Source organism: Schistocerca nitens, chromosome 4, assembly GCF_023898315.1.
Source record: "Schistocerca nitens isolate TAMUIC-IGC-003100 chromosome 4, iqSchNite1.1, whole genome shotgun sequence".
Lineage (NCBI taxonomy): Eukaryota > Metazoa > Arthropoda > Insecta > Orthoptera > Acrididae > Schistocerca > Schistocerca nitens.
Genome location: NC_064617.1, coordinates 32502934 through 32525099, shown reverse-complemented (window position 1 = coordinate 32525099; position 22166 = coordinate 32502934). Strand labels below are relative to the sequence as shown.

Sequence of the window (22166 nt, the reverse complement as noted above, 5' to 3'; positions counted from 1 at the left end):
TTCCTAAATCTCTGTCTTACTATTATATAATCTATCTGAGACCTTCTAGTATCTCCAGGCTTCTTCCATGTATACAACCTTCTTTTATGATTCTTGAACCAAGTGTTAGCTATGATTAAGTTATGCTCTGTGCAAAATTCTACCAGGCGGCTTCCTCTTTCATTTCTTACCCCCAATCCACATTCACCTACTATGTTTCCTTCTCTCCCTTTTTCTACTATCTAATTCCACTCACCTGTGACTATTAAATTTTTGTCTCCTTTCACTACCTGAATAATTTCTTTTGTCTCATCATACATTTCATCAATTTCTTCATCATCTGCAGAGCTAGTTGGCATATAAACTTGTACTACTGTAGTAGGCATGGGCTTTGTGTCTATCTTGGCCACAATAATGCATTCACTATGCTGTTTGTAGTAGTTACCCGCACTCCTATTTTTTTTATTCATTATTAAACCTACTCCTGCATTACCGCTATTTGATTTTGTATTTATAACCCTGTATTCACCTGACCAGAAGTCTTGTTCCTCCTGCCACCGAACTTCACTAATTTCCTCTATATCTAACTTTAACCCATCCATTTCACTTTTTAAATTTTCTAACCTACCTGCCCGATTAAGGGATCTGACATTCCACACTCCGATCCCTAGAACACCAGTTTTCTTTCTCCTGATAACGACGTCCTATTGAGTAGTCCGGAATATTTTACCCAAGAGGACGCCATCACCATTTAATCATACAGTAAAACTGCATGCCCTCGGGAAAAATTACGGCTGTAGTTTCCCTTTGCTTTCAGCCATTCGCAGTACCAGCACAGCAAGGCCATTTTGATTAGTGTTACAAGGCCAGATCAGTCAATCATCCAGACTGTTGCCCCTGCAAGTACTGAAAAGGCTGCTGCCCCTCTTCAGGAACCACACGTTGTCAGGCCTCTCAACAGATACCTCTCCGTTGTGGTTGCACATATGGTACGGCTATGTGTATCGTTGAGGCACGCAAGCCTCCTCACCAATGGCAAGGAGCATGGTTCATCTTAGGTAGTGTAAATATTTTAAAGAGGGTAAAAAAATTATAAACTAGGGTGAAGATTAGTTCACTTTTTTTGTGCCCTGATAGGATGACTTGATTAACAAGGGGCTAAGTGCCAAGTGATTCATGTTTTGGCAGTCATGTGCAGATTCAGAGGACAAATTGATTTTAGGGGCTTTATGATGTATAATTTCGACATTGCAGCTGCTCCTTGATGGGAAAAAGGAGAGAGCAGATTGTATGATTCACTGCAGCTGCCAATTTAGAGAAAAGTCTGTATTGTGTTAGACATTTCTTATGCCTGAAGAAATATTTTGTCCGTAAAAAGGATGGTAAATTATAGTGAAATAAAACTTGAGCATCTCCTGTGATCTTGATAGGTCCAGCAAATTGGTTGTTGTTGTTGTTGTGGTCTTCAGTCCTGAGACTGGTTTGATGCAGCTCTCCATGCTACTCTATCCTGTGCAAGCTTCTTCATCTCCCAGTACCTACTGCAACCTACATCCTTCTGAATCTGCTTAGTGTATTCATCTCTTGGTCTCCCTCTACGATTTTTACCCTCCACGCTGCCCTCCAATGCTAAATTTGTGATCCCTTGATGCCTCAAAACATGTCCTACCAACCGATCCCTTCTTCTAGTCAAGTTGTGCCACAAACTTCTCTTCTCCCCAATCCTATTCAATACCTCCTCATTAGTTACGTGATCTACCCACCTTATCTTCAGCATTCTTTTGTAGCACCACATTTCGAAAGCTTCTATTCTCTTCTTGTCCAAACTGGTTATCGTCCATGTTTCACTTCCATACATGGCTACACACCATACAAATACTTTCAGAAACGACTTCCTGATACTTAAATCTATACTAGATGTTAACAAATTTCTCTTCTTCAGAAACGATTTCCTTGCCATTGCCAGTCTACATTTTATATCCTCCCTACTTCGACCATCATCAGTTATTTTACTCCCTATATAGCAAAACTCCTTTACTACTTTAAGTGTCTCATTTCCTAATCTAATCCCCTCAGCATCACCCGATTTAATTTGACTACATTCCATTATCCTCGTTTTGCTTTTGTTGATGTTCATCTTATATTCTCCTTTCAAGACACTGTCCATTCCGTTCAACTGCTCTTCCAAGTCCTTTGCTGTCTCGGACAGAATTACAATGTCATCGGCGAACCTCAAAGTTTTTACTTCTTCTCTATGAATTTTAATACCTACTCCAAATTTTTCTTTTGTTTCCTTTACTGCTTGCTCAATATACAGATTGAATAACATCGGGAAGAGGCTACAACCCTGTCTCACTCCTTTCCCAACCACTGCTTCCCTTTCATGCCCCTCGACTCTTATAACTGCCATCTGGTTTCTGTACAAATTGTAAATAGCCTTTTGCTCCTTGTACACTCCTGGAAATGGAAAAAAGAACACATTGACACCGGTGTGTCAGACCCACCATACTTGCTCCGGACACTGCGAGAGGGCTGTACAAACAATGATCACACGCACGGCACAGCGGACACACCAGGAACCGCGGTGTTGGCCGTCGAATGGAGCTAGCTGCGCAGCATTTGTGCACCGCCGCTGTCAGTGTCAGCCAGTTTGCCGTGGCATACGGAGCTCCATCGCAGTCTTTAATACTGGTAGCATGCCGCGACAGCGTGGACGTGAACCGTATGTGCAGTTGACGGACTTTGAGCGAGGGCGTATAGTGGGCATGCGGGAGGCCGGGTGGACGTACCGCTGAATTCCTCAACACGTGGGGCGTGAGGTCTCCACAGTACATCGATGTTGTCGCCAGTGGTCGGCGGAAGGTGCACGTGCCCGTCGACCTGGGACCGGACCGTAGCGACGCACGGATGCACGCCAAGACCGTAGGATCCTACGCAGTGCCGTAGGGGACCGCACCGCCACTTCCCAGCAAATTAGGGACACTGTTGCTCCTGGGGTATCGGCGAGGACCATTCGCAACTGTCTCCATGAAGCTGGGCTACGGTCCCGCACACCGTTAGGCCGTCTTCCGCTCACGCCCCAACATCGTGCAGCCCGCCTCCAGTGGTGTCGCGACAGGCGTGAATGGAGGGACGAATGGAGACGTGTCGTCTTCAGCGATGAGAGTCGCTTCTGCCTTGGTGCCAATGATGGTCGTATGCGTGTTTGGCGCCGTGCAGGTGAGCGCCACAATCAGGACTGCATACGACCGAGGCACACAGGGCCAACACCCGGCATCATGGTGTGGGGAGCGATCTCCTACACTGGCCGTACACCACTGGTGATCGTCGAGGGGACACTGAATAGTGCACGGTACATCCAAACCGTCATCGAACCCATCGTTCTACCATTCCTAGACCGGCAAGGGAACTTGCTGTTCCAACAGGACAATGCACGTCCGCATGTATCCCGTGCCACCCAACGTGCTCTAGAAGGTGTAAGTCAACTACCCTGGCCAGCAAGATCTCCGGATCTGTCCCCCATTGAGCATGTTTGGGACTGGATGAAGCGTCGTCTCACGCGGTCTGCACGTCCAGCATCGGCGAACCTCAAAGTTTTTACTTCTTCTCTATGAATTTTAATACCTACTCCAAATTTTTCTTTTGTTTCCTTTACTGCTTGTTTCAATCTGCAGTTCATAACCAATAGATTGTGGTCAGAATCCACATCTGCCCCTGGAAATGTCTTACAATTTAAAACCTGATCTCTGTCTTACCATTATATAATCTATCTGATACCTTTTAGTATCTCCAGGAATCTTCCAGGTATACAACCTTCTTTTATGATTCTTAAACCAAGTGTTAGCTATGATTAATTTATGCTCTGAGCAAGATTCTACTAGACGGCTTCCTCTTTCATTTCTTCCCCCCAATCCATATTCACCTACTATGTTTCCTTCTCTCCCTTTTCCTACTGACAAATTCCAATCACCCATGACTATTAAATTTTCGTCTCCCTTCACTACCTGAATAATTTCTTTTATCTCGTCATACATTTCATCAATTTCTTCATCATCTGCAGAGCTAGTTGGCATATAAACTTGTACTACTGTAGTAGGCATGGGCTTTGTGTCTATCTTGGCCACAATAATGTGTTCACTATGCTGTTTGTAGTAGCTAACCCGCACTCCTATTTTTTTTATTCATTATTAAACCTACTCCTGCATTACCCCTATTTGATTTTGTATTTATAACCCTGTAATCACCTGACCAAAAGTCTTGTTCCTCCTGCCACCGAACTTCACTAATTCCCACTGTATCTAACTTTAACCTATACATTTCCCTTTTTAAATTTTCTAACCTACCTGCCCGATTAAGGGATCTGACATTCCACGCTGCGATCTGTAGAATGCCTGTTTTCTTTCTGAGTAGTCCCCACCCGCAGATCCGAATGGGGGACTATTTTACTTCCGGAATATTTTACCCAAGAGGACGCCATCATCATTTAATCATACAGTAAAGCTGCATGTCCTCGGGAAAAATTACGGCTGTAGTTTCCCCTTGCTTTCAGCCGTTCACAGTACCAGCACAGCAAGGCCGTTTTGGTTAATGTTACAAGGCCAGATCAGTCAATCATCCAGACTGTTGCCCCTGCAACTACTGAAAAGGCTGCTGCCCCTCTTCAGGAACCACATGTTTGTCTGGCCTCTCAACAGATACCCCTCCGTTGTGGTTGTACCTACGGTACGGCCATCTGTATCGCTGAGGCACGCAAGCCTCCCCACCAACGGCAAGGTCCATGGTTCATGGGGGAAGAGCAAATTGGTAGTCCATGAATAAAGCTTGCTCTGTTCCAATCTTCAGGCGCAAGTCAGCCATAAAACTGAAAACGTTTCTGGAGTCCTTCCCACCACTGTGTCTACAGAAATTCAATGAATCATTTACTGCGAGTATCAAACAGTGGGAAATCCTGGACAGAATGTAACAATATTATGAAAAGGATAGTTGCTACTCACCATATAGCTGAGTCACAGATAGGCACAACAAAAAGACTGTCACAAAATGAGCTTTTGGCCAACAAGGCCTTTTTTTGAGGCTGTGGTCATGTGTGTGCGAGAAGCTCTGTGTGTGTGTGTGTGTGTGTGTGTGTGTGTGTGTGTGTGTGTGTGTGTGTGTTTGTGTTTGTGTGTGTGCGCCCTTGTGCCCATCTGTGACTCAGAATCTCCACTATATGGTGAGTTGCAACTATCCTTTTCATAATATTGTTACATTTACTGAGAAAATTTTGTTGGACAGTAGAAGAATCCTAAAGAGCCTGGAGAATCTACGAAGGTGGGTGAAGAGCATATTCTGTGCAGAGAGGCAGAAAATATGATGCAACGTTGCTGATTTGTTTCTTTTGTGGCGGCGTTCGTAGCGACAAACAATACGAAACGGCTTACGAAGTCACCGCCACACTTTTATTAGCGGGCCGACCGGTCCGCTGGAACAGTGAACAGAAAGATGAAAACCCAAACACTCTGATTAAATAAAAGTCGGTACTTATCTTTATTAACGAAGATACAGGAACACAGTAGTGAACTCCGTGTCTACAGAAATCTGTCTAGTTCGAGTCAGAGCGGCTAGGTCAGCGTCGGCTGACGACAAACAACAACTCTGCTGCGATGAACACACAAATGACTAGCAAGTACACAATTCGGTGGCGAGTATACAACTGAGCGGCGAATACAGAACTGTCCTAGCGCTCGCGACCGCAGCGCTTAAGAAGCCAGAAGCCAGCGGTGGCGCGCGCAGACTTGCGGCGATTTCCTGTCTCGCTGGCGCTGCTTATGCGGACGGCGTCCGGACTTTGATGCTGCCAACCTTTTGGCAGCGGTCTCGGGTGGCATTACTGGCTAGGATATAACAGTTTCTGTCAGCTCACACAATCCGATAGCTGAATACGTGGTGGCATACACAGTGTCCCACAGTGAAGTCCATTCTCTGTAATGTGATTATTTAGTGAGAGAGTAAGAGGTACACGCAACTATATTGTCAATAATAATAATGCAGCTTCTTTCTTTAAATACTGTAAATATATAATGTTTCATCTTTGTAGCAATAGTGATCCTCTTCATCAATCATATGACTTTTTTCCATTGCTTACATTGGGTATTCACAATGATAAAGTATATTTAAGGCATTTTCTGACTGAAAAAAATATGAGCTTATTCTCTGTGTCTTATGCAAGCAGCTCGTACAAGTGTTGAGATCCTTTGTATTGCCTCATTTTTAAATCTCTCAACATCGGCAATTCTGAATGTAGTGTTTTTCTTGGCAAATTTGCCTGTCTCATAAATTCACTAGGCAGGCTTGTGTGCAATTGACAAGAATCACCAATTCTGCTATGGTCTGTGCCAAACTCTGATGTATTCCATTAGAGGTTAACCACGAAATATTATCTGCCTTTTTAGTATTCGTAATTAGAGCTTTGTTAACTTGCACATAGGGGATGCTAGCTTTGTCCATAATAATAACACAAGACAACATTTGTTGTCTAAACCACTGTTAAAGACACTGTACAGCATGTCAGAATAGTAATATTCAGAATTCTTAGCCTTTGACACCTTAAAAATTAGTGTACAGTGTGGAGTAATGCCAGTTTCTGCTGCTGTGACACGAAACTCTGTAAGGCTTATTACTTTTGGCAAACAGAACTTTGTGTTCACCATTCCCACACTCATTTTATAGCTTCTTTCATGTGCAAAACTGATTTTTCTGCTGTAAGATATTCACCTTTGGCATACATATTATACACTACAAAACATTGTTTGTGAAATTGTCGATATCACACACATCTTTTTCCAGTTTTGGTACTTGCCTCATGGCTTGAAAGCAGCTGAGATTTAGTTTTGAGTAGATACATTCTATTCACTGGATATTCCCTGTTAAGTCCTGAGACCAGCCCCACAGTCTACTTCCATGTGCAGCTGATACTTGGCAACTGCGTGACACACACCTTGTGCCATCTCTGATTTGGCAGAAAACTATTGTTTTAAAACACTGGTCCACACAGATCATTATTCCTCTAGCTTGTTTGTGTGGTACTTGGTGTGATTGCTTCTTATCACTCATGGCAAACACTATGAGAAAAAAATAATCTGTATGCACTGACCACTATAACTGAAATGAACTGTAAACATCAAGAACACAACAGGATCTGCACAGAACAAAGAGAATAAAGTGACTGGTTGCAAGTCATGTGGTACAGTTCAACTTGCTTCCATAAATCTGGCCTGTAGTCGCCTTTACACATGCTACAAACTCAATATGTGTGACCTCAGATCAGTCTAGCAGTAAAGGTATTTTAACTATGCAGAACACCCCCACCCCTTTTAAACAAGAAGAGCATTGTTCTTTATAATCAATGCTTCATAACACAAGTTCTTTATGTTACAGAATCTGTATACCTGTCATTGCACTTAACTGGTGGAAGGAGGAGGATGTATGGGCCAAAATTTTTGTGTCGTTGTAATTCATGGAATTACAACGTTGTCAGACAGTCTTATTTGAATTACGACGACACAAAAATTTGCCCATACATCAAACTTTTTGAGCTCGATTATCAATGAATCTGTGGAAATAAGATTGTCTGACAACGAGACTCTCATCAATCGAGATAACGGTTATCAGCTAAACTGTGCTTGGAATCCTGTTATAGAGGAACTTCGTAGTCGACGTAGTTATCTGCGTAAAGATGGAGATCGACCTGACACCGATACGCCAGGCTTTCACAGTGGAGGGCGCGAGGCGCAGCGCACGGAGCCGTTATGAACGCGCACGCTGAGGCTGAGCAGCGCATGCGCAATGTCACGTCAGTACGGCTTTAGATAGTGGAGCTCAGTGCGTACTTGCCAGTACTACTACAGTGGCTCTCACCTGAAGATGGCCGTAAGACTCTGCGCCCAAATATTGTGGCAGGACGTTTCTGATATCCGGCAGTTCTCCCATGTTTTTATGGAACAATCAGTACGCCGGGAAAGCTTTAAACATCACAACAAGAATGCACTTTTCAGGAGGAAGTTCCAATGGGGGAATAAGCACAATAGTATCTGCTTATCAACGATCTTCTTATTAAACATTATTTGTCCATTCTTTGCTTTGGTTTGAAATTGTAAGTTCAATTTTCATTGGGGATTTATTAATCTTTGAAATGATTGAAAAAGGTACAGATATTTCATTTGTATTCAGAATGTTATTTATTAATATTTGTTTTTGACAATCAATTTCGACAGTTGAAACTGTCATCATCTGATCTTCAAAAAATTCTTGGTTATAAATCGTGTTTATTGAAGATCATAAGATGACAGTTTCAACTGATGAAACTGGTCGTCTGTAATAAATATAAATTAATGCAATCATGATTAGAAAAGATTTTTTGAAGTTAAATATAGATGGCTCCTCCCATTTTCTCAATATGTGAAGCTTCAGTCAGACTATTAATACTTGAATTTTTTGTTGATTCAAACGTATTTGAATTGTCGTACTCTAAATTTTAAAGTTGCAGACAAAAGATTTTAAAATAATTTTAAATGTTCCAAAAAGAACCACTGCATTTTGTCAAACAATTCCACTGAAACTATTTTGAGTATTTCTGTAAACAGAACTTTTATATGTGTGAGTGTAATCAGTAAACATTGATACAAATGCAGCCAACAATGATAGAAAGTTGTTTATAGCACAGATCATGCCTACACTTATGAGCAGCAGAGTCAGAGATAGCTGATCTGTTGAAGAAAGAGGCCCCTGAGTCTGAGATGAAGTGTTCAGTGTGTTTCATATGACTGGGATATCATCAGACTGTGTTTGTGCCTCAGTTCAAGGAAAACTGCAACTACCCAAATCTGCTGCCATCGGTGACAATGTGTAAATGATTGTTGTTGTTGTTGTTGTTGTTGTTGACGACTATTCATATGCACAAGTCATAATGCAGCAAATCATTCAGTAGTTTAATACTAGACAATAAAAATTATGGACAGCTGCACCACCAATAATTACATCCATTCTGTAAGTAGTATAAGATACTGTTCCACATGTGTGTGCCATTACTTATGGCACAGACAATTACGTGCACAAGAACACTGCTATTGAAGGCTCAGATAACAAAAAAATGAATCTGGCCTTGGTGGCCACAGACAGTGGTCATGTGTGTGTGTGTGTGTGAGTTATGCTTAAAAGAAAGCCTTTTGGCTGAAATCTTAAATGTATAGCAGTCTTTTTGTTGTGCCTTTTGGTGACTCAACATCTCATCTATATGGTGAGCAGCAATTTACCGTTTTCATTAATTTATCAGTATTCAGTGCTTGATTTTCCACTGTCTGAAAAATGGTCATTTTAAGAGATGGATACTCATTTCAGTGGCTGACAGTAATTGCATGTGAGTATGTTGAAAACCATATGAGGTTAAACATCCTGCTTGCATCATGGGTATCCAGTTGTTTGGCTGCAATACCCTTAAGTGAACTGAACCTTCAGCACGACAGTGCACCAGTCAGCAACTTCAAAATTTCATCAGAATGGTTTGAGCGATATGTACTAGGCATGAGAGTGCATGTCTGACCCCTAAGTCACCTCACCTCAATCTTATTTAGCACATCTGTGATGCCACTGAGTAAGATGAAGTGCACTTAGGACCCAGTGACAGTGAATTTTCTGAGTTGGTGAGTGGTGATTGAGTAATCATTAATTACCAAGGCTCTCCAGTACTTTTGATGTCTTGAATAGAATCCAGCCGACAGCACTATCAGGGTTCAAAGTGGGTGGTGCTTCACTCTGTTAGGTACATATCTCTAATTCAGTTGCTCTTGAATATGTATTGAAATAAATTAGTGACATACAATTGCTCTGTTGGCCAATTCACTGGTATATCCATGCAGATAACTGCTGCTCCCTTTTTGAAGCTAAAGCTCACCTATCTGCAATTAGCTACATGCTTGATTTATGGAGTGAGACTGAATTTTTGCTTCATATGTAGATAGCAATATTTACTATACAATGAAAAAAAAATTAAATTTCATATTTGTGGCTTCATAAATTTGTTTTTTGTTGTTCCAGAAAACTATTATAAAATACATGACAGACGGTATACTGTTGCGAGAGTCTCTCCGGGAGTCAGATCTAGACAACTACAGTGCAATTATAATGGATGAAGCACATGAACGCTCTCTCAGCACAGATGTGTTGTTTGGTCTCTTACGTGAGGTAAGTGCGCAAAATTTTCGTTTCTGAAATTACCAGTTTATGTACTTTCATCCTGAGATCAGTATATGTCATGTGTTGGTACGTAATGACTCCATGGTGACCTTTCCAATCCATTCCATACAAAATTAGAGAGAAGGTAATGTAAATTTAAATTAGTTAGCAATAATTTGAATAAAGTAACTCTCATTGAATCTGATAAGTGTGTTACAAAATGCCATGTTTGTTGCAGTAGTTAGAGTGATTAGTTCATATTTGATATAGAAATTGGAGCAATTGTATGATGAGAATAACGCCAAAACAAAAATTATTCGAAAATGTTGCTGAACTGAAGCAGGAGGAATAGCGATAGACAGAAAAGGATGGCAAAATGCAGGGCTGGAACTAGGATTTTTGCCAAGGTGGGCAAGCTTAAATTTTCCAATCTTTCTATAACCCCTACCCATAAAAATAAAGTTTTATTGAAGTAATTTAGGTAATGTGTTGTGAAATAAATATCACCATCTCATAACTTTGACTTATTTTATTGATTGAGTTAAGGTCAGTTGCAAAACAGATGAACAAACAGTTTAAAAAAGACAAAAAAATAATTATTCATTTTATAAATAATAAATTTACAATTTCACTTTCTGAGCTTTTTTGCAGCAAAAATGTTTATAATATCATCATAGTTTCTGTGTCCAGATTACCGTACATTAAAATCTAGTATAAGCCAACAATGAGAAAATTTAAGTTTTATATTTTGCCCAATAATCAGATATACAGATCAACTTGTAATTAGCTACCTGTAAATCTAGTCGCATACAGCTCATGATCAGGTTTGGGCACACCAGTTGGTGGTCATCCGTGTGGGCATTCCCACAGTCACATAGTGGTTCTCCATCGAAGTAGTCCTATTGGGCAGTCCTATTCCTCAGCCTGTTGAGAGCCTTCCTGGTTGTGATGGATTTGTTACTTCCAGCCGCAAGTTCTTCCTTCAGCTGCAGCATAGGATAGCTGAAGTCTCCTGTCTTTTGTCAGTGACGGTGATTGGCTCTAATTTCTGATGAAAGCTATTTCTTGAGTGAAGCTGCCTGGACTGTTGTCGGTGCCTGTGTAGAGGGTGACGATTATCTGTCAAATTTCTCTCCCTCTCCACCTCGGCAGCTACTTGCCTCCATATACCGGGGGGAGCTGTGCCTATGAGAGCATTGGTATTGGCATCAAACATCCTGATATGATGCGGGATGACTCATTTGTTGATTGAAGCACTTGTGGAGTCAGCACCCCAGTTTTTGTTGGTAAGGTCACAAATGATACTGTTCCTAGCACTGAACTTTTGCTTAGTGTCTGAACACTACTGTTTAAATGTCAGAGTTCTGCCCAAATACATGCCTAAGTATTTGGGAGTGTTGCAGTGCTCTAACTCTTGTCCTTTCCAGTGCATATATAATTTTTCTTCAGCTTCCTTGTTCCTCAGGTGGAAACTGCAAACTTGCATCTTTGATTGGTTTGGTTTCAGATGGTTTTGTTGATGATAATCCCCCAGTATTTCAGGGCTGCTAGTTAATTTCTCCTCCACTTCCTCGAAGGGGCTCCCCTCAGACAACTACAGCCATGTCATTAGCATACATAAACTGCCTGCTAGTGACATGTGTTGGCTAGTCATTGGTGTATATCTTGAATAGCAGCGGATCTAACACACTGCCCCGATTACCCCCTAGGGGCCTCACCACTCTTTGGTGAATTTGTGCTTGGCTACCATGGTGCCCCAGCCTTTGCAGCACCTGTTTCCTATCTGTGCTGCCTCTATTCTTCTGCTGTCCTTTTCCCCCCATTGGGGACCCTGTCTGGGATATTTTTGAGAATGTGTTCTGAGGTTTTAATAGCCTGACAGAACAGCCCCTGGCCTGTCTTCTCTTTCTTTCTCTGTTTTCCATCTCATACTCTTTCTGTGCCTTGGTTTTTGAGGTTGTTCTATGTTTCTTCTTGCTCCCTGTGTGCTCCTGAAGGCCGGTCCACACATTTGATGCATAACAGGTGCCTGGGTAACGTGTAATTCCCAGCCCCGGCTGAACAGGCAGAGTTTGCACGTATCCTTGTACAGGCCAGGCCCAGGGAGGAGTGTTTGCCTGAGCTGTGACCTTCTCAAATTGCCAGTTGGTCCCTCTGTCAGGAGTTCAGGAGGTGTGAACAGACACCTAAGGCGGGTGAGCCGTCCTCCAAGTGGAAGGAGTACGCTACTGGAAATCATGGGTTTTTTTCGCAATGAACCAGTCACTTTCATCTCACACTCTGTCCACTAAATGCAAACGGAATGAGGCTAAGGATTCAAAGACTCTCTCTGTCACACCTCAGTTCCTCGTTGTGTCACGTACTGAAGACGGCCACTGGTTAATCCATTTATTATTCAGAAAGGTATTGAAGCAGTTGCTGGCCCTGTGAAGTCTTGCTTTCATCTGTGTAATGGATCTTTGCTTTTGGAAACTAATACTGATTTTGAAGCCTAACAACTGCTTACAGTTTCTCTCCTCCTTGACTATCCTGTTCGTGTTAAGGCACATCAAGTGCTCAATTCTTCATCTGGTGTTATTTACTCTCGGCTGCTTGATGTTCTGACCAAGGGAGAAATCCAAACTTACCTCTGATCAGGGCGTACTGCAGTGCATCGAGTAATGAAAAAGGTTGATGCCACCTTAGTTCTTATGCGCACTCTTTTTCTCACCTTTAATCAATTACTGCTTACATCAAAGCAGGCTGTGAAATCATCACGTGTGACCGTACATTAGAAACCCAACGTGTTGCTACCAGTGTCGGTGTTACAACAGTACTCAAATGTCCTGTAGAAACACTCCAAATGTGTTTCTTGTGGTAGGGCTGCCCACGTGGCTATTGCCCACCTCCTGCTCCCTGCTGTATCAATTGTAATAGAGACTATGGTGCCTCATCTCGAGACTGTCCCGTGTATCTCGATAAGTGGACTCTCCAAGAGATCGGGGTGAAGGAAAAAGTAGCTTACGCTGTCGCTCACAAGATGTTGGCTAGTCAAAAGCCCTGTGTTTCACCATCTGGCACTTACAGGACCATTCTTACTACACTTTGCTCCGTGAAAGACATGGCCGTGCAGATTTGCAACCTCAAATTCAGCACTGCAGTTATCATATCGCCCAGTATAATGGTAACATCTCATCTCCTCCTCTTCCAGCAGTGCACTAAGCCATAAAATCTTCATCCACGGTGGTGAAATCCCATGCTTCATAACCGGCAGGCCAGAAAGGGCAAAAGGACCACTCCCACAAAGACATCTTACGTCCCTCCAGCCAACAAACATCTAATCTTCATCCACCAGTCACAGAGATTTGAAAAATCAAACGAAGAGAAATGGTCTTCTCCTTCGCCAACTCAGAGATCATATTCAACGGCACTGCCACATGATAACCTCATACGGGTAACCTCCATTTCGCCGGTGTGCACTGCCAGCCATTTTTCTGCCCTGGAGTGAGGTGGCCCACCCAGAGAGAATGCCGATTACTCTGTAAATCTCAAGGAACAGGATCCTCCAGCATCTGCGTCCTGTAGCAGTGAGACTTCAAAGGATGGCGCTTGGCAGTCACTGAGGTAACAACCCTTCATTTCTTCCTTCCTTGTCATGAATCTCCTCCAGTGGAATGTTTGCAGGCTTAGATCCGACAACAAGAAATTACGACTGCTCTTGGAATCATAGTGTCCACTTGTTTTCCGTCTCCAGGACACAAAATTGCATCCTCGTGACTGCTTTGACCTCTCACATTTCATTCCAGTCCACTTTGACCTTCCCACTGAGGATGGTATTCCATTTCATGGGGGAGTCATCCTGCTCATCCTGGATGATGTTCATAGTCAAACCGTCTCACTGAACACCCATCTGCAGGCTGTTAGAGCCCGCATTTTTCTTCCTCGCTTCACTTTTTCTCTTTGTACTGTCTACATCCCTCCATCATTTGGTCTCACCAGCGCGGATTTCCTCCAGTTTATTGTTCAACTTCCTCACCCGTTTTTTCTGCCAGGTGACTTTGATGCACACCATCCTCTTAGGGCTCTTCCTGAACCTGTCCAAGAGGTGCCCTCTTGGCTGACCCCGATCAACTCAACCCCATATACCTTAACACTGGAGCACTCACATGCCTTTTAGACTCCATGCACACTTATTCCAATTTTGACTTCTTGTTCTGCACTGCCCAGCTTGCCTGTCGTCTCAAGTGGTCCGTTCTCTCTGATATGTATTCGAGTGACCACTTCCCATGTGCTATCCGTTTGCTGACTCCTTCCCCTCCTACATGTAAACTCAATTGGCAGCTTTCTAAGGCCAACTGGAGTCATTACTCTTCCCTGGCGACCTTCGCTGAACAACATTTTCCCAGTTGTGAGCGCCCAGTTAGATAACCTTACAAACGTTATCCATACCACCGCAGAACGTTCCATTCCTCGCAGTTCGTCTTTACGCCACTGTGTCGTGGTCCCTTGGTGGATTGAGGTGTGCGGCGATGCATTTCAGTTGCAGAGACGTGCTCTCCAAGTTCTTCACCAACATCCTATTATGGCGAGCTGTATTCGTCATAAAAAGTTACGTGCGCAATGTCATCATGTAGTCTTCTGGATAGCGAAAAAGCTAGCTGGATTTCATTTACTAGTTCTTTTAAAACTGTTCCATTGCGTCTTCCATCATGCAGGCTAACCTCTGGTGGCTCTCTGGTACCGAGGTCCAGTCCCCAATTTCCCACATGACCATAACAGGTGATGTCATTGTGGACCCCATTGCTATGTCCAACACCTTAGAGCATTATTTTGTCAAGATTTCGAGCTCCACCCACTTCCTCCATCAGAAACAAGTGGAGGCAGCTCAGGCAATACCCTTCTCCTCTCAGAATCATGAATACTACAATGCCAACCAGATCATGTTCTCATTGCATCCCAATCTTCCATCCCAGGGCTGGACAATGTTAAGATGTTGCAGCACCTTTCTGTTGTGATCAACCACTTTCTCCTTCACACTCTACAATCACATCTGGGCAGATGGCACTTTTCCCATATGCTGGTGTGACGCCATTGTCCCCATGCCTAAGCCCTGTAAGGATAAACACCTTTCTTCTATTAGCTGCCCCATTTCTCTCACCAGCGGTGTTTGCATGGTGATAGAACATGTGATTCATGCCGTGCTGGTACGATGGCTCGAATCTCACAGTTTACTAACCAATGCACAATGTGGATTTCGAGCATGCTGTTCTACAGTTGACTATCTCGTCACTTTGTCAACCCATGTCATGAATGGTTTTGTGCAGAAATGCCAGACTGTGGTTGTGTTTTGTGACTTGGAGAAACCCATGACACCTGCTGGAGGACTGGTATGTTCCATACTCTCTACATGTGGGGCTTCCGAGGCTACCTGCCCCATTTCCTTCATGCATTTTGAAGAGACAAAGTTTTCAAGGTATGTGTGGGATCTGCCTTGTCGGACACCTTTATCCAGGAAAATTGGGTGCCTCGGGGCTACGTCCTGAGTGTCGTCCTCTTTGTTGTAACCACTGACCCTATTGTGGCCTGTCTCCAACCATGCATCTCTGGCTCCCTTTTTGTAGATGATTGTGTGATGTATTGCAGTTCTGCACAGACCTGTCTCCTTGAGTGGCGTCTTCAGCGATGTCTTGATCATCATTACTTGTGGAGCATCAACAGTGGATTTGGCTTTCCCACTGATGAAACCATTTGTATGAATTTTTAACAGCGCAATAGGTTTCTTCCACCAACTTTGCACCTTGGACCTGTTACTCTTCCTTTTGCTGAAACTATGAAATTCTTGGGACTCTTTCTTGAGGAAGCTTTCTTGGTCCTCCTTTGTGTCTTACCTGGCCACCCACTGTGTCCAGTCCCTTAATTTCGAACGTGTCCTAAGCAGTACTTCCTGGGTAGTGGATCAGACCTCCCTCCTCCGGTTTTACTAATCCCTTGTCTGATCGAAACTAGACTATGGGTGTTTCATGTATGCATCTGCATGTCCATCCATCTTATACTGTCTACATACAGTCCACCATTGTGGAATCCATTTAGCCACTGGTGGTGCCTTTTACACTAGCCCGGTTGAAAGTCTGCACGCAGAAGCTGCCGAACTACTGTTGTCATACCTGCATGGTGTTCTACTCAACAGATAAGCATGCCGTTTATCTGCCATACCCTGTCACCCATCCTATGCCTCCTCCTTTGATGACTTCTGTGACCGCCAGTGTGGAGTGTGTCCCTCTTCTGTTACCTCATGGAGTTTGCTTTCGGCTATTGCTGTGGCAGTGTAACTTCATGCTATTTGCTACTTTCCCAATGAGTGTGAACCCTTCAATCTTCATGCAGCAGCCCCTATTCACTTTGGACTTCATTCGCTTCCTAAGGAAACTACTCCAGATTTGATCTAATGCTGCAAGTTTCTCGACCTTCACTCAGCACTTAGCGATAGTACCTGTGTGTACACTGATGGTTGTCGGACCGACTGTGGTGTCAGATTCACCTTCATTATTGGCACTGACGATTTTTGATATCGGCTTCTGGAACACTGCTCAGTATTTACAACAGAGCTCTTCACCTTGTATCAAGCCATGCAGTACATCTGGCAACATCTGCTCCAACTCTCAGTGCCCTTCAGAACCTGTGTGTGCTGTACACAGTCCATCCCTCAGTGCAATGGATCCAAGAAAGCTTCCACTTGCTCACTCTTGAGGGAGCTGCTGTGATGTTTTTGTGGGTCCCTGCTCACATCAGTCTGACAGGAAACGAGGATGATGCTGCTGCCAAGGCTACAATCCTCCTACCTCGGCCCGATAGTTCTTCCAGTCCCTCTAATGGTCTCTGTGTTGTTGTCTGTCAGCAGGTGGTGTCAATTTGGCACCACCTGTGGTCTTCCCTTCATGGGAACAAGCTCCAGGAAATTAAACCTCTCCCAGTGGCTTGGCCAACCTCCTCTCGGCACTCTTGCCGTGAGGAGATAATTTTAGCTGTGTTCTCATTGCCATCAACCTTTGATGGTTCATCATTTCCTGACTGATTGTCCTTTTTTTAACCACTTACATTCTAATATATGTTTACCGTCTGAGTTGTCGGCTATTTTAGCGAACGATGCATGGGCTGTCGACCACGTTTTACTTTTTATCCATCCTAGAAATATGGTGAAGGACATTTAATCTTTAGTTTGGAAACTCCTTTATCTCTACGTCATATGTTGTTGATCTTTCTCCAAGAGGAAGTCCTTTGTTCTTAGCTATCTTTCCTTCCATTGATTAGGCTTAATGTACAGTCGCTTTTAACATCTTCGTCTTATTAGTGTTCTAAGGTTCTGACATGGCGCATACGGGTTAAATTCAAAATTTGACCAGTGCATTAGCATCAAGGTCTAAAGCCAGCCGTTACATGCCTCAGGACCTTATGTACAGGATTGGATATTCTATTCAGCGCCATCCTCTTAAGGGCCTTAAACGTGTGGCACAGCAGAAATAATAGACCAAAGTTCTTAACATCTGTTCTTGCCCGGTCTTAATAGGGTTACCACTCTTGCTTTTCTCCAGACCCTGGGGATCTGCGTGGTCTTAAAGCAGTTGTGCATTAGAGCTGTTAGCTACCTAATAGTTTTTGGCACAAAGTGTTTAATTTATTTGATCCTTAAAAGATTTCGGTCAGGTGCTTGATTATTTTTCACTTTGTCTGTTACTGTCTGCAGCTCCTCAACTGTGAAAGGTTCCTCAAGTGATTGCTGTTCGTTTTCCAGGTCTCTGATGGTAAAAAGCAGGGGCAATCTGTGGCTGGTTTCCCCATTGAGTAGAAGCTAGTGGGCAATTTGGTTTGACAAAACACCATCCGAAGTGTTTTAGAGCATGTTGGGTCATCACTGATATTCCTAAGTAGACTCCAGGCTTTTCTGCTGTTCTGTTTCATATCCATTGATGTCACTAAGTCACACCATGTCTCCCTCCTATTAGTGGCTAAGGCAGGGAGCAGCTCACCTCCAGTTTCCTACGTGTCTTCCGAGAATGAATTAGTGTTGTAAAGCTGGTTATACTTTTCTAGGATTATCTGTATTACGATTGAGATTATACTCAGATTTGTTAACCTTTGTTCTGCAGTCATGCTCCTCAAATAATTTTTAATTAGTTTCAACTTGCTGAAACACCTTCCTTCAGAGGAAACAGAAACTGGGATGGTAAGGAATATTTTTAAAGTTGTTGTAACATTCAGATAGCCTTCTGCCACATAATTTTTGTAAATTAATGTGAATGATGCACTGGCATTGTGCTAGTCTGTCTCTGTTACCAGCGATTGGTATTTTCAAATTAAAAAATGAATTCTCCCTTGTTAATATCCTGTACATAGATATCTGCCAGTTCTGCTGCTTTGACCTTTAAGTCCTCCACTTAGTTTCTTGAATTTGAATACGACACAAAAAAGAGACTTTTCACTTATTTTCTCCAGTGCCTTAAACCTCATACTCAGCTCTGTTATCTCTCTGTCAATTTTTTTCAACAGGGATGTGCTGAATAAATCTTCCTGTGGATCTGTGATACTTCAGCCTCAAAAAGCTCATTGGCCAATTTTTTACTTTCCTCTGATCCTTTTCTCTTAGAATTCCATAGATATCTCATTATTTTTCACTAATAGCTTTGGAAGTACAGTAGTTTCTAGAAGCCTTGAGAATGCTCAAAAGGCCTTGAATGTTTTAGAGCAGCATTATCAATCGCAAGGTCTTATATTTTGTAATATTGGACACCAGAAACAAATTAAAGCAACGTATTTGAGTTTTCTCATATTCTTTAAAATAGATTTAGCCTGTTGTTTCAACTGCCTGTATTCAATGTTATCAGTGCATATTTTTGTAAGCTTTCCCATATTGAAGTTGAAGGCACAAAGAATAGATATAAACAATGACTGTTCCAAGAGATTTTGACCATTGGCAGGTGCATCACCTGCATGTGCTCCTACTAAATATAAAGAGTGAGTAACACATGCTATAAAATAGGCCAGTTCCTTTTTCTCAAGTGTTCTTGACTGCTTCCCTTTGTACTTTCCAGCAATGTTTGGCCCATTGTCATAAGACTGCCATCTGCAATATTTCACATTCAACCCATCTTGTTCTGTTTTTTGCAGTACGCTTGACTAAGATCTTCTCCTGTTTTGTCTCTAACTATAAAAAAATCAGCAAACTTTCCACAGCTTTTGTGTCATTTAACTTGATATAACGTACTACTTGAGTCATCATCTCATTATGGTTCATATGTGGAGTGCAGTCAGACCTCAATGAAAACTACTTAGCATCTAAATGTTGCAGCAGAGTTCTTGTAGGATTCTGCAAAAAGTGGCATTGGTTTGGGGTCAGTGGAATGCACATTACAGGACGTCTGGCCTGGATCTATCGTTGAAGTAACCAATTTGTAACAGTGTGTTGTGTCACTATCGTACCAACTGCAGTTCAGCTTGCTGGGGTAGATGCAGTAAGATGCACCAGAACCACACACTGAACACAATTTTCTTCCCTCTCGGTAGTGCCATGTGGCCGTCCGGAGCCCGGTCTCCTAGCGACTGTAGGTTCTCATGACCACTGCTTCAGAAGTCATGTATAGTGGCTACATTCCTGCCAGTCTTTCTACAATATCACTGAAGGAACATCCAGCTTCTCATAGCCCAATTACATGACCCCGTTCAAACCCAGTGATGAGTTGATAGTGGTGTCTGTCACCTTAAAGGCATTCTTGACTAATATCAACTCCCCATGTCCAATTTCAAAGATACCTAACTCTCATTACCACTACAGTGTGTATTTAAAGCAAACCTGACTTGCATCCTCATAGTGGCACTACCAAAACCTCTCTTACGCAGCTGTTGCGAAATTTGAATAGACATCATCTTTCAGATATGGAGACACACCTACCAACTTCCATGTATGTCACACAACTCCTTCTTGGTGTTGCAGTTTTTCCATCAGTGTATGATCTTACCTGGCATTTTGTTTTCATTACTGGAAGCAGAATTTGTGAAAAAAAAATCCAATGTTTATGTTTGTGACAACACCTCACTTATTTTCTTCCTCTTTTCTTCTGCTATTTTTCTAAACATTACTCTACTTCATTTTCAGCCATCCATTATTGTAAGAGATACTAAACAACTTTAAGTACAAGGATATGAACAAAATAATGGAGATAATTAAAACAGCATTAGCAATTGGCAATTGTAATCGCATGTGACATTAGGGGATAGGCTGTGTGCACATGATGTCTGAGACCATTTCCCTGTCATCTTAGAGCAACTTTAGTTTTACTGAACAGTATCACTTTTTGACTGCGTCGTTTATTTTATATGTATATTTCTGTGGCAATTTAAATTAAAATTTAGCAGAAATAAATATTTTTTTTTACTTAATATAAAAATAAAATTTCGCCAAGAATTTGTCACCTACTAAATTCTGCTGCCCAAACAAGCACCCGACCCCACTCCCCCCTTAGATCCATCCTGACTAAATGTAACTTTTTTATGCAGAGTCTTGACACAGATGAAGGTAAACAAAGTATTTTAGGGAACAAAAAGGTAATCATTATTACTGATTTATTTGACTTCGTATGCTGATTTTGGAAGAGGAAAGGGGGAGGGAGGCAGCTGGTTTTGTGGGAAAGGGCAGCACCTAATCAAGACTGTGGCTTCCAGAAACAGCAGCTAGATTAATGGGGGGATGGGGGAGTGGGATGGGAGGGACTCCGTTGTGTGTAATCATAAATAATTTCATATATATTTACACTAATTACATTTGTTGATTACAGTTTTAGGTATATTGTATAACGCTTGCCTGTTATAAATTTTAGGTTAATAGCACTTTTGTAAGGTTAAATGAAAATGCATCACTTTGCTATAATATATCACATTTGTGCAGTATAGAAGTATGAGAGCCCTCACAAGAGTCTACAACAGAAGGGGACTGTAACCATATCGTGGTTTCCATGATGGAACGTCAGTATTGTTTGTGTATTTGTAGAACATGGCACTCAGTAGTGCTAAGACCCTGTTAACTGTTTACTGAAAAAATGAATACATTCCTGCCACAAATAAAACTGTCTCTGCAGTTCAATTAATGAGTCATGATACTGCACAAAATAACTGTTCTATCACAGATAACTGCCTCTGATAGAACATATACATTGTACACTCCTGGAAATGGAAAAAAGAACACATTGACACCGGTGTGTCAGACCCACCATACTTGCTCCGGACACTGCGAGAGGGCTGTACAAGCAATGATCACACGCACGGCACAGCGGACACACCAGGAACCGCGGTGTTGGCCGTCAAATGGCGCTAGCTGCGCAGCATTTGTGCACCGCCGCTGTCAGTGTCAGCCAGTTTTCCGTGGCATACTGAGCTCCATCGCAGTCTTTAACACTGGTAGCATGCCGCGACAGCGTGGACGTGAACCGTATGTGCAGTTGACGGACTTTGAGCGAGGGCGTATAGTGGGCATGCGGGAGGCCGGGTGGACGTACCGCCGAATTGCTCAACACGTGGGGCGTGAGGTCTCCACAGTACATCGATGTTGTCGCCAGTGGTCGGCGGAAGGTGCACGTGCCCGTCGACCTGGGACCGGACCACAGCGACGCATGGATGCACGCCAAGACCGTAGGATCCTACGCAGTGCCGTAGGGGACCGCACCGCCACTTCCCAACAAATTAGGGACACTGTTGCTCCTGGGGTATCGGCGAGGACCATTCGCAACCGTCTCCATGAAGCTGGGCTACGGTCCCGCACACCGTTAGGCCGTCTTACGCTCACGCCCCAACATCGTGCAGCCCGCCTCCAGTGGTGTCGCGACAGGCGTGAATGGAGGGAAGAATGGAGACGTGTCGTCTTCAGCGATGAGAGTCGCTTCTGCCTTGGTGCCAATGATGGTCGTATGCGTGTTTAGCGCCGTGCAGGTGAGCGCCACAATCAGGACTGCATA

At 43.0% G+C, this 22166-nt stretch overlaps 1 protein-coding gene across 1 annotated transcript in view; it reads left to right on the top strand.

Annotated features, from left to right (window-relative positions):
- LOC126251448 (pre-mRNA-splicing factor ATP-dependent RNA helicase PRP16) overlaps positions 1–22166 on the top strand; it is a 197771-nt gene that overhangs the window by 64409 nt on the left and 111196 nt on the right. Inside the window, exon 11 of the mRNA XM_049951876.1 lies at positions 10051–10197. Coding sequence (XP_049807833.1) covers positions 10051–10197 — 147 coding nt within the window. The remainder of the gene's footprint in view (positions 1–10050; positions 10198–22166) is intronic.